This window comes from Dermacentor andersoni, chromosome 7 (genome assembly GCF_023375885.2).
Source record: "Dermacentor andersoni chromosome 7, qqDerAnde1_hic_scaffold, whole genome shotgun sequence".
NCBI classification, from domain to species: Eukaryota; Metazoa; Arthropoda; class Arachnida; order Ixodida; family Ixodidae; genus Dermacentor; species Dermacentor andersoni.
This window is the reverse complement of record NC_092820.1, coordinates 66,868,001-66,881,938: the sequence shown is the minus strand read 5'-3', so window position 1 is coordinate 66,881,938 and position 13,938 is coordinate 66,868,001. Positions and strand designations below refer to the sequence as shown.

At 42.7% G+C, this 13,938-nt stretch overlaps 1 protein-coding gene across 1 annotated transcript in view; it reads left to right on the top strand.

The window, feature by feature from the left end:
* Positions 1 to 13,938, top strand: part of LOC126534365 (uncharacterized) — a 65,599-nt gene that overhangs the window by 21,985 nt on the left and 29,676 nt on the right. Inside the window, exons 8-10 of the mRNA XM_072289470.1 lie at positions 337 to 438; positions 3,291 to 3,392; positions 12,533 to 12,634. Of these exons, the coding sequence (XP_072145571.1) occupies positions 337 to 438; positions 3,291 to 3,392; positions 12,533 to 12,634 (306 nt within the window). The remainder of the gene's footprint in view (positions 1 to 336; positions 439 to 3,290; positions 3,393 to 12,532; positions 12,635 to 13,938) is intronic.

Genomic DNA, 13,938 nt, shown 5'->3' with positions numbered 1-13,938 from the left:
CTCAAAAGCAAAGCATCCCTCTTTTCTTTAACAGGTCATGATGCAAAAGATATCTCGCACGTTTTGTGATTGAAAAGAGAGTGTACAAAGAGGAATGTGGCCTGATGCTAACATTCTAATACTAATATGCTAATGATTGGATAGGGTGGATAGAATAGCAGTTAATGCAAGTTTTAAAGCAGGAAAGAACGGTTCTTTTTTGTTTTTATGCACGCCTACTCAGGAAAAGCGTAACCGGTATGGTACACAGATAGGGTTTCGACCATAAGCTGCTTGTGCCAAATGAAAAAGTCAATACCAATACCACTACGCTAACATGCACATTGGACTTTCCAGAACGCAGGCATGCAAAGAAACCCAGCCCTGAAAAGAATGATGATGAGGAGAAACGACGGAATAAAATAAGCCTCGCATCGCAGTTAGCTGTCCCCATGAAAGGTAATAATCAGTCAACATTTCTTATCTATCGCGCGCTCGTCGAAGGGGAAGGTTAGGAGGACGTGTGCGGCTTGGTAGCATTTGCGCACATTTTCGAACCGGAAAGAAATTATTTCAAACAGCATAAAACGTAGCAAATATTGTCGCCAGAGGTTGTCAGAAAGTTGGTATTCACTCCAAAAGCAACATAGTTAAGGCCCCGCTTGAGCGGCGTGAGCTTCATCTATTCGTAATAAAATCTCAATTATAATCGATATACTGTTGATGCAATCTTCCCTTTTCAGCATTTAGGCTGCTTCTATAGCCTGCTTGTGACCGAAGGGCTTTGTGCAGTCTATGAAGGTATCTTGTAAAAACATTGGAAAGGAAAATGAAAAGATAATAAGTCCTGAGTTAAAGTTTTAGCACACGAATGTGTAAAGAAAATCAGACACGCCAGTCGTGTTGCATATCGAGGCCCAAGCTGCTCCGAGTCGGACGTGTCAAACAATTAGCTATACAAGTTGCGTAATCCACAGGTCGTACGGGGCTGCAGAAAGCAGACATGTATACGTAAAGAATTACGTGTCGATAATCGCGTTTATTCAATGACATTTCTTGGTGACGTAATTTAAAGATTACATTTAATGTTTTGGGGATAGTAGCGTCAAAGTGAAAAAAAAAAAGAGTAGAGTGTGCTAAATGTGGGATGACAGGACCCCGTGGTAGAGGTATATACATATACGGTGTTCGAAATTAAGCTTTCTGCTTGTCTTAAAATTAGGCAGTTCGAGACACGCGAGGACCGCCTGTGCAAATAAGTTACGTGAGATTATAATTATCGCTTTCAGCAGCGCAATACACTAAAAGTGAATAATTAACTGTTACTTCACTGCAGTAAGTTCGAAGTGAATAGTTAGAGGCAGTCGTGTTTCTACACAGTATAAGTTGGAAGAATTCTTGCATGTCGATGCTCGGAGGTATCCGACCGTAAGTTTTAATTGTGGTTCGCATGATTACGCATGCAATAGAGTTAGGATCGGTGGAAAGCTCCTTCCTGGTGTGATGCGGATGTTGCGCGCGGCGTTGAGCCCGACAACAGGGCGGAGGCTTTGGTAAAGATAACTCTCAAATTGTCAACCGCCAATTTGGCTTTTGTGGTAAATAAGGTGAATTGAGGTTAATTTAGCGAATAGGTTGCAAAATCGCCACTTTATTTTATGAGGAGCGCATGCAATGCTTTATTAATGGTTCGGACGCTTGTTGCGAGCTTGTTATATATTGAAACATGTGCTGTTCTAAGTGTTGTATGGGGGATTTCAGTTAATGTATGAACTGTTCGCTTCACTTTGCTGAATGCCTGTATTTTTATTGCTTACGGGGGTATGAGTAATTGCTTGAAGGGGTATGAGCCATTCATTGTCTTACGTGGCGGACAAATTTCTCGTTCCGTAGGCATAGAAACACTTACGTATTTAAAAGCGACGCCATATTGATCAACGAAGAGAATTGTAGCTGTTTATGGATTCCGCTAGGCGCTTACAATATGTTCACTTTCAATTTAGCTGCTATTACTGTCGATTGCTTCGAACTGATTAAATATAGAAGAAGTATCGTTCTTTCAGGGTCGTTACGAACAATTCCTTAGTTTTCGAGAAGTAGTCACACTTTAATGCAATGGTGAGGAAAAAAAAACATTATACATAGTGCTGCACATTAGTTCTCTTTTAGCTGCTCTAAATCATTTTCTGATTATTATGCTGAGCGAACGCACGATGCTTCATTTATATTCAGAAACGACAGCAGGATACCGCACATCGCATGAGAAGAGTCGCAAACAGAAGAGAAATACACTACCTTTATGCGGCCCGAAAATAAGCGCTCTAATGTGTACACAAATGTTCTTGCTCATTCTCCTCACGGCACATCCGGATTAAAGGATGCTCGGCGTAGCGTCGTGGAGATGTTGCTTTTGCAAAGTCAACGAAGTGCTACCTAATATAAGGTTGGACGCACTTGAACATAATCAGCTGCCGACGTTGATTCGACTTATCAAAAGGTATACTTGCGAAAAAGTTTGTGTGGCTACGAAGGGAAAGCTACAGGGGCGTGACGGCTGCACATGCGTTACCCTGCCAAGTAGTACGGCAGTGTTTGAGAGTGCTTTGGCTTGCTCGGAACAGACGCTGAATCGATGCAGCTCCTACGCGCGACAGTTTCGCATTTGCCCAGACGGGGATGGGAAAAGCCGCCAAATAAGTAAACCTTTGCACTCAGTGGTCGTTCTGTCTTATTTAGCCATTGCTAATAAACTATTCATGTTTTCTGTTCCCCAACATAAACTAACGTGGACTAAAACGCGGGACTCTTTTCAGAAGCGCTCTCAATTTTACGCGCTTTGCCTCTATAGCTGTGAAAGAAAGATGCCCGCGAGTATTTGTATCAATCGCATGCAGGCTACGGCAAAGAAGCACAGTTAATAATGGCTAGTCGAATGAATGCCGAGGTTTGTCCGTCTTCTACCGTATGGACTAAGCATAAGGTAGACCACGTGTAGCCTAATTGCGGTGTCCCTCTGTGCTATCTGTCGCAAATCATGGCGTATAAATCACTGCATTGAGTATTACAGACGAGCGCGAAAAATATGTACGGCACGGAATCGAATTTATTTTTGCAAATGTTTTGGCACGAACAGCTAAGGCGCATGGTGTTCTGGTAGAGTCAAAAGAAAGAGGAAGTTAAGCACCGGGAAGACTATAAAACTGGCCTAGTATGGTGCTGACACAGAAGATGAATGGGTTACACCTGTACGTGTTTGCATAGAGTATTCCGAAAGCGTTGTGGGCCACTGACATTATTATCAAATTTTATAGATTTCAGCCTCGCGAAGGTGCTCAACACAGACGGGGGTCGCAGAGGCGTCCAGGCACTCCCCAATGTTCAACCTCCAGCGCAGATGGTTGTGTCTAAAACAGGTAGGTTTCAGTCTGCGTTACTAATTACCGAGTTACACGCTTCTGCTAGCGTGAAGTTGGCCGAATGCAGCTCCTTTGCGAGTAAACACGTAAAAAAAAAAAAACTTACAGCGCCAAGTACAAGGAATGCGAGAGGCGACAAGCATTGTACAGTGTTTGTCATCGCTCGCAGTACTTGTCCTTGCCGCTCTACATTGTTCTTACCATGAATTACCAACAAGCCCGAGGAACCACCCTGGTTCACCTTTCCGAGTATCTGCACACACGTTCGAATTTACTGATAATTGCAGCAAACTGCTTAGTATGGCTACGTAATCATTTTATACGCAGTGAATGCTTGTGTTGTCTGTCTTCCGATAGACAACTGAATTATGTGAATATTCTAATTGAACGTTTAGTTTTTAAATTCATCCTATTTAAAAGCATTGGCAATTCTTACACATACTTTCGGTGCAGACATGAAATCTCATTTTGTTCCATTGTATGAATAGACGAAATAAAATGCGCCTGGGCATACGCAAAGTAAATACAAATAAAATAAAAGACAAGTAAAAAGCTTAGGCAGAGCGAGTTGATGGTAATAACAACTTGTAAAATCATAGTGGCTCATGACTACGCAATTACAAACATCATAGAAAACGGGTGTGTGTTTAGCCGAGACTGGTGTAGTCGCAGGCTTCTCTAGTATTAAAACATGTTAATAGATTTCCGAAACCCGAATTCCAGTGAAAGCTTACGTAAACTGCTTTCTGCGTGCTTGGGTCATGGATGGCGCTTAGGATGCTATTTTATTGAGGCATAACTATAGATAATGCTATTTATGCTGTAGATAGCTGAGTTGCTGTGGAATAACTATCGCTAATAAATTTATTGATGACACTGAACATAGTAGAAAACCACGCCAGCCTATCCCACTTAAGCTACTCATGAAGTTTACGACGTTCTCATGCGCGTCCGGAGCGGAAATCTTTGCAGACATATGATCGCGATCACAGCGCTCTCTCTATTGGTAGTGTGCGCCACCATGTACTGCTTAAGCATACGCCTCCGTTCTATGCTGTGGCGATTGAAAGCGAAGCTTTGTTTGCATGTTTCCCTGAGGTTCGTTATGTCTTTGCGGTTCTCTCTATAATCAGATAAGCTCAGCAATGCGATGAACTCAACGTGTCGGTTAATAAAATAAATATTCCGTGCCCAAACTAACAATTTGAACCAGTTTCAGCTTGAGCAGTAATTCGGTATTCCACGTATTAACCCCTTTCATATCATGGACGACATGGGTTCATGCACGGATTTCGGGTAGAAATGGTCAAAGGGGAACGCAGACCGTCAGCGGTACTTTGCATTTTCTAGCAATGCCATGGACGAGCCCAACTTTATCTCACTGCTTAGTTGGGCTTTTAGCACTTCATTAGCACATATGCCATGGAACAGCGCATGGAGAAGCAAGTTTAGTCTTTCTGAGGAGGTAAAACGTGTTGACAATTTGAGTTTTCAAAAATATTCTGGCCATTTGTAGTCTGAATTCAGGATCACAGCGTGGCATCGAGGAGGTCGAGCAACATTAGCGTGCATGACAGTGCATAACAACCCCGTTAACTATTCTTCCTTTATGCAAGTTAGTACTTTGAGATACATGACGTGTGTGTTGGGTCTGATAACGCCAATTCAGTATAAAAGCGCGGAGCGCGCCAATTCCACTGTGTGTCTTTCGTGACGACTAGCGCTTTCAGACACCACGTGACACGGCACCGCTTTCGGGAGCGGCCCGGGTCGGCGAGACAATGAGACGCGTCCGGCGTTGCCTTTTTAAATCACACAACCATACACACGGTAAAATCGAAACAATGATTTATGGGGTTCAACGTCCCTTAACTGCACAGTCTCTTACAAAAAACGCGTGAGCAGAAGACTCCCCGGATTCATTTGAAAACCTTTTTTGTTTTCACATTGCACCCAAAGCACGCTACACGACCGTTCTGGCTCTGAACGCCCATAGGCATGCGACCGCCGCGGATAAGATCGAAAACTCGCATTCAGTAGAGCGATGCCACAACAACTGAGCTGTCGCGGCCGGGTGCGCGGCAAAAGCGAGACCAATGAAGTTCGCCCCCAGCCGCGTGGTTCGACGTCCCTCCTGAACTACAGGAGCGTTGTGGATGTCAACGCCCGTAGAGGTCGTGCACTGGACTGCGTAATGCATCTTTCGACCGCCGCAACGGCAGAACTGGGCTTCAGCCGCACAATAAAATAAAACATAGATACATATATGGGCGTGGTATTATACTAAAGAAAGTAAGCTTGGCTTTAACAATTATCGTGTTTGGTTTATAGAGCGTACGACTCCCTCCAAAGATCATGGGTTCGAGTGCTGGAATTCACTGTATCCTAATTAACTGTACCTTGATAACTACGCCCTAAGTTACACCAAAGGTCGTGGGTTTGAAAGCCTTCACTCATTCTATCTTAATTAAGGTAGCGTTAATTACGGCGCGCAAACCCACAGCCTTTGTTTGTAACACTAGGTGGCTAGGCAGCACAGTTATTATTTTTGCCACAACCAAAGCTCGAGTGTTCGACTCCCACCAAAGGTCCTAGGTTCGGCTCCCACCACAGCGCGCGGGTTTTAGGCCCTTAACTAAATCTATATTAATTAAGGCAGCGTTGCTTAAGGCACTAGAACCTGCGACCTTTGTTGGTGTCATCATGTGGCTCCAGCACATGGTGGTACCATGTGGCTAAGTGCCATATTATGTATCTTTGGCTTAAGTTACGACAAAGGCCGTGGGTTCGGCTCATACCAACGGTAGAAGGCTTGACTCGTTACATAGGTCTTGTGATCGACTCCCAACAAATATTGGACCTCCAATTTTTGTTCCAGTGAATTTTAGTGCCGTTGAATTTTCTGCACAGTCAAATTTTCGACTCATCAGTCATCTAAGCCTTTCGCCCTAATAATCTGCTCACGTGAGCAAAGCTAGCGCTCTTCCAAAGTTATAACGTCGATGTCGCTGGTGTTCACACAGTTGGAGCTGGAATTAACCTGCACTGTGCAGAAGAGGCAGGTGTTAGAATGGTTTGCGAACAGAGCAACAACGATTAATATACAACAGTCTTGCTAGCATAGGGTTTTGTTCATAATAATTGAGGTCTATACCGTTTAATTATTTAGGTCGCCTAGCTTTCTCGCATTTCACGGACGCACGTGAACCTTACCAGTGAGGATAGCTGTGCTTACTGCTGAAAGAGAATGGCTTATTGTGTAGAAAATCAAAAAATTTCCAACCACACTGACATTGGTGCTTCAAACTCAAGCTCCTTTGGAAACGTACACCTGCAACCTAAACGGTAATACGTGCGAGGTCTTGCTCCCCACTTAAGAATAAGAGAGGGGTAGCGTCTGTACATGTGTCTTCTAGGGTGTGAAAGGTAACGTTGTAATGTACAAGGACGCGGTTATATTTGGAATCAGTTTTTTTTATGTCTGAGAACACTGCGGCGCCCCCGGTAGAGTAACTGTTGCCGATGCAGTAAATGAATTTCGAGCTTTATGCATTTTTGAAGACGCATTAATTTATAGCCGTGTAGGTATTTGTACTCTTACATGTATAATTTACGAAATTCATGGAAGTAATGACAAGGAAAACTAAGATAATATACAGCAAAAATAAATATATGACATTGCTTATTTACTGCCAACTTGAGGACGATTCTCTATGAAAAACAAAACCTTTGCAATGTCGGGCACGGGAAGCCGAGATGTTATATTGTAGGACGGCTGGCAGGGCGTTCGGAATACGGTCTGTGTAGTCGCCTGTAGTGAGGTGACGAGTAAAGACATCTTGACGTTAATACTCATTTTTCTTCGTCAAACCCAACGTGCAATAAAAGGACATTGTATATTGGTCACAAAAACTGCACGCTGAGTATTTATATTCTGTGAAAGTCCAATTAAAACCGTCGTGTCGGTTACCAGAGTTTGATTAACGTACGTATATGTCGCTATTTCCCAATATTGCGCCATGACATTGTCTAACTTCAACCAGAAAGAGAAACCAGAAATATTACTACGTGGTAGTGACGGTGAAGAAAACGTCCTGGTGGCTTAGCCGCTATAGTATTGCGCTGCTGTACTCAAGATCTCGGCATCAAATCAATGCCGCAGCGGCCAAATTTTGGTGGGGGCGAAATCACTTGATCACTTTACCGAGATCACTGAGATCACTTTAAAAAATTCTCTGGTAGTCAAAATTATACCAGTGTACGCCTCTACGGGGTGCCTCATAATGGAATCGCGGTTTTCGCACGTAAAACCGCAGAATTCGTTCAGTCGTTGAAATTGAAGAAAGACGCAATGTTAAAACTGAGTTCGGAACTTAACTTTTTATTGGACGAACCTATGCCGAGGCAAACAAGTAACACTCAGCGCATTGTTAGCGGCGAGCACACTCATAGATCGTCGTAAATCTCATCGGCTGCTAAAGCGCGTCGACTATTTTACATGACTGCTCGAATGTTCCAGCGTAATTGATGGCACCCGCGTGCCTCCAGGAAAGTCCTACATCATTAGCGTCGTCCATGCACTCAAATTCCACGAGGTTCGGTGACAACACCCAACAGATAGAACCATAAATAACATTCGAGAAACTTGCGTCGCATGCAGGCGCGTCATGCGCGGCGCGATAGCGTTTGACCTTTGTTCGCCGGTGAAAAGCGGTCACCAGAGACAAATAAGCAAGCATACGTGTCAACAGCGTTACAGGCCACCCTCTTAAAACAGGCTAATATTTGTTCTTAGTATCTGCTGTGATTTTATGGGTAACGATTCGCCGTTGCCAATTATTATTTTGATAATTCCTGCGATAGTATATTTCTGTAAGAATTCATATGATTGTGTACTTTAACACTATGTAAACATATTAGTTATATAAGCGCACACTTGTTTTTAGAAAAAATGCCATAATATTAATCTATATTCACCATATATAGTATTTGAGGAATGCAGTCTTTTTCGACAGTATAACGGTTATACACGTTCATGAATGTTAGATGCACAGCGAGAACAAAGAAAATCAGGTCTCGAGAAATCAGTTCATGTGGCATCTTCGTGTATCTTACTCACGCGTGCATGCTAACGACATGACTAGGTCTCATGCCCTGCTGCCAAAGGAACCCGTGAACGAAGTAACAGTATCAGGAAAAATGCAACTGGTGCCTTTGGGCAGAAATTTAGTTTCATAAATACCTTGAACTTATTTTGAATCACTGCGAAAAACGACGATAACACAAGGAAGGAAGGAGATAGGACAAGCGCTTTTTACAATGAAAGGATCCAGAATCAATATCGACATCAAAGCTGCAAGAAGCACCCAGGACAGCGTTTGACCTGTGCCCTTCCTTTTTGTGTTGCCGTTGTTTGCCACGCTCATTCGAAGAATTTATCAATTACAACTCGCCCAGCTAGCTTTCTACCTTACTGCAATCCCATGAAACTACGGCTAGGACAGAATAGTGCTGTAGAAGTTAAAACTTCACCAGAAAGACTTCGTGCACCATTCTATCTGTAAAACTTAAGAATGCATGGAACTATAATATTGTCGTGTTCAGAAGTGTATTGGAAGATTTCCCACACAGAAAGTGACCACGATAATGAGAAGCAACAGTTAGGTTGAAGCGCATATTGCAGCCTTGTGGAAGTGTAAGGATCCATCAGAGTTACTAACCTACTTGCCAGCTTCTTGAAAGGGAAGGAATACTCATAATGCAGACTTTGTAGTGATTTCAACAGACATCAAATATGAAATTCCGACACAAAGTACCAAAAAACTCACGCACAATCTGCTCTGGCAGAGCTAAGTATGCTTGAGCATTGTGCCAGTTGCTCATCTCCACGGAGCGTGGTGCCATTAACAAAATTATGAAACTTGATGCGACCAGTATGTAACCCTTATCAACCCTTATCGGTCGGTCGCTTATCATGTATGATAGGGAACATGAGGCAGTTTATTACGGCACTGGAACCCACGACATTGGGTGTTAACTATGGTTAAGGTAATTAGTCACAGTTAATTAGTATATAGCTAATTAAGGCATTCAAGCCCTCGACTTTTCGTGGTAGTCAAACCTACGCCCTTCTCTGGTGAATAAGGTGAATTGGGGTTAATTTAGCGAAGGTGTTGTAAAATCACCACTTCATTTGCTTAGGGGGGTATGCAATGCTTTATTGATGGTTGGGATGCTTGTTATCAGCTTGTTACTTATTGAAATGTGTACTGTTCTAAGTGTTGTATGGGGCATTTCAATTGATGTATGAACTGTTCGCTTCACTTTGCTGAGCGAGTGTATTTCGATTGTTTACGGGGATATGACTCATTGCACAAAGGAGTACGAGCCATTAATTGTCTTACGCGACGAACAAATTTCTCGTTGGGTAGGCATAGTAGTGCTTATGCATTGAAATGGTGACGCCATAGTCATCAACCCAAATAATTGTAGCTCTTTAGGGCTTCCCTTAGGCGCTTACAATATGCTGTCTTTCAATTTATCTTTGTTATTGTTGTCGATTGCTTTGAATTCCTTAAATATAGAAGCAGTATCCTTCTTTCAGTGTTGTTACCAGCAATTCACTAGTTCTCGTGAAGTAGCCAGACTTTGATAAAATGGTGAGAAAAAACGTTGCACATACTGTTGCCTATTATTTTGGAGATCTCGTGTAAGTGCTCTAACGGTTTATTTCTGATATTTATGCTGAGAAAACGCATGATGCTTCATTTATAGTCAGAAACGACAGGAAGATACATACATCACATGAGAAGAGTCGAAAACAGAAAAGAAATACAATACCTTTATCCGACATGAAAATGAGCGCTGTATTGTGTGCATTAATTATCTTGCCAATTCTACACACGGCACTTCCGCATTCAAGGTTGCTCCGCGTAGACGAGAGGATATTTTGCTTTTCCAAAGTAGACGTCGTCCTAACTAATATAAGGTTGGATGCTCTTGAACATAGCTGCGGACAACGATTCGACTTATCAAAAGCTATGTTACAATGACGACAATGCTACAGGCGCCTCGCTGCTGCGCCAAGTAGTACGGCAGCGTGTGACAGTCCTTTTTCTTGCTCGGAACACACGGTGAATCGACGCAGCTTTCACGCCCGAGGGTTTCGCATTTGCCCAAACGAGTAAGGAAAAAGCCTTAAAATACGTAAACCTTTAACTCATTGGTGCGTTCTTTCTTATTTAACCGCTGATAATAGAGTGTTGATGTTTACTCCTCCCCAACAGAAATTTACGTGGACTAAAACGCGAGACTCTTTTCAGAAGCGCTGTCAATTGTGCGCACTTTGCCTGCATAGATTTGCCTTCATAGCCACAGAAAGATGTCTGCGAGTATCGGAATCAATCGGCATGCTGGCTACGAAAAAATAAAGCGTATAAAATATTGATAGCAGACTTAATGATGGGTAGTAGAATGAATGCGTATTTAAAATCATTGCGGAAATAGCGACATTGAAAAGCTGGCGCAGAAAGAAAGTCTCTAACAAAACAGTCGCATTGTTCAGAGGTCGTCGACCACTGCACAGGTATGCTTGTTGCGGTGTTTATGATTGTTGCTGCATATTGAGCGACACCTCATTCCAAGCATACATACCTTCAATTTCTGCAACAAACATAAGTTTTACTTTAATTTCATACTATATTTACAAGTGAGCGCAGCGGAGTTTAAATATTGTACAGTGTTCATTTACCAAGCCATTTTTCTGAAGCTTTCGGTTAGTTTCTGCCTTGAAGCCTCACTGGGCCTAACTATCATATGGGAACTTCTGATCGCAGAGTCAAGGCGCCGCAAAAGTTGATGCTTTTGGGTGATTTCCATTTGATACGATCTTTTTTTTAAATGTGCAGCTCGAAAGAAATACAGAACGTCGCTTGAAAACTGGTGCTTTGCGTGCGGGGAAGGTTTCATCGACTCAATTTATCAGGCCTTTCTGTATATCCATTGTGTTTTCGTTCTCTCTACGGCGCCACTAGCTGCAATCAAGTACATGAGGCTAGTATCACTCTTGCAGTGCTTGTCTGTTTTATTCCGTGCAAAATGTTAATTGATCATAATTGATTACAATGAAACTCACGGAGCATGACTGCGGCTACTATAGTTCGATTTCGAGTTGTTCACCTCTCAGTATAACCTAACAATTTCTCCTGACACACAAAAAATATGACTATGATGTCGGGTTAAAGAATATTTTTTACAGAGGCAATAAATTGCGGCACATACTTGTAATCTGTGGTGTATATTAAATTGTAACATAGTATCTATGTTTTTGTTGTTTTTTCGGTGGCGTTGGTGTATACAATGTTAACAGCGAACAGATGCATTCATCTTCTTTTACCTGGTTCTGAAAAGTAATGCGAGGTCAAATTACTGTCCTGAAAGTGAACGTAGTATTTATTCTGCGCTAGCAATACTTTTAGCACTAAGTGCATGGTTTACGACGCACAAGGTTACTCGATGATGTTATAGTTTTTTTATTTAAAGCCAGCAAATATATGCATAGAAAGTACCTACTCAGCTATCTCCCAATATTTTTGATGTTGAGGAGGGGGACAAAAATGAGCAGACTAAAAAGAGTTGTGAGCGGCAAGGGTACGCCTGCCATTGTTTGCAATGTGAATAACAATCACGTTGGCTGTTAGGTATTGCCGCCGCATAGCCGAAGATTCTTTTTCACAAGAATTCACAAAAATATTTGTGAATACGGGCCGAAATTTGTCCATCTTATAGCGTATGGACTGAGCATAAGGTTGACCACGTGTGGCCTAATTGCGGTGTCCGTCTGTGCTATCTTTCGCAAATCATGGCGTATAAATCAGTGCATTCAGTATTATAGACAAGCGCGATTAATATGTACGGCACACAATCGAAGTTATTTTTGCAAATCTTTTGGGGAGAACAGCTAAGTGACATCGTGTTCTGGAAGAGTCAATGGAAATAGCAAGATTAGCTCCGGTTAGACTGTAAAGGTGGCTTCGTGTGGTGCTGACAAAGAAGATGAATGGGTTACACCTGTACATGTTTGCATATAGTATTCCGAAAGCGTCGTGAGCCACTTACATTATTACCGAATTTTATAGATTTCAGCCTCGCGAAGGTGCTCAACACCGACGGGGCTCACAGAGGCGTCCAGGCACTCCCCAATGTTCAACCTCCTGCGCAGATTGTTGTCTCTCAAACAGGTAGGTTTCCATCTGCCTTACTAATTACCGACTTACACGCTTCTCCAAGAGCGAAGTTGGCTGAACGCAGCTCCTTTACGAGCAAAAACAAACACTGCGCAGTGTTTGTCCTCCCACGCAGTCCTTGTTCTTGGCACTGTACGTTGTTCTTACCGTGAATTAACAAGCCCAAGCAACCACCTTAGTTGGTTGCTTTGCAAGTATTTGCAGACACGTTCGATTTTACTAATAATTGAAGCAAACTACTTAATAAGGCTACGTAATCATTGTGTACACAGTGAATCATTGTGTTGTGTGTTTTACAATAGACAAATGAATTATGCGAATATTCTAATTGAACATTTAGTTTTTAAGTTCATACTATTGTAAAAGCCTTGGCAATTCTTACACATGTTTTCGGTGCTGACATGAAATCTCATTTTGTTCCATTGTGCGAATAGACGGTGTCCGATGTGCCTGCGAGTAATATATCAAAACTCTCTATGAAACAACTCAAAATCTAAGGAAGTATAAGTCTTGGGATACGGCACAGGAGGCTGTATATGCAAGCACGAGGGCAGGGCTAAAGACAGGCTCCTTGTGCTTTGGTGTTCACTAGAGGCCGAAACTCCAAACTGCGCGTTGTCAGCATTTGCATGGCAGCGGAGTATGCGCACACACAACCTCTGAATGTAGCACATGCTTACACGTAGACGGGAGGTAAGACAAGTAAAAAGGTTAGCCCGAGTGGGCTGATGGCAATAAGAACTTTCAAAATCATAGTGGCTCATGACTACGCAAATACAAACATGCTACAAAATGGTGGCGTGTTTCGCCGAGACTCCCGTAGTCGCAGGCTCCTCTAGTACAACGACACTTGATATATTTCCTAAAGCCGAATTCCAGTGAAAGCGTACGTTACCTGCTTTGCTGCGTACTTGGGTGATGGATGGCGCTTAGGACGCTATATTTATTGAGACATAATTATAGCTAGTGCGATTTATGCTGGAGATAGCCGAGTCACTGTCGAATTACTGTCGGTAAAAAATTGTAGATGGCACTGAAGATAGTAGAAAACCACACCAGCTTATCTCACATAAGCTACTCATGAAGTTTAGACGTTCTCATGCGTGCCCAGAGCGACATTTTCTACAGACGGTGCGATTTCTACGTATATGCGATCTCGCTGTGCGCGCGTCACCAAGTACTGCAGAAGCATATTCCTCCGTACTATGCAGTGGCGAGGGAAAGCGAAGATTTGTTTGCATGTCTCCCTGAGGTTCGTCAAGGCTTTGTGGTTCTCCATCTAGCCGCACAAGCTCAGC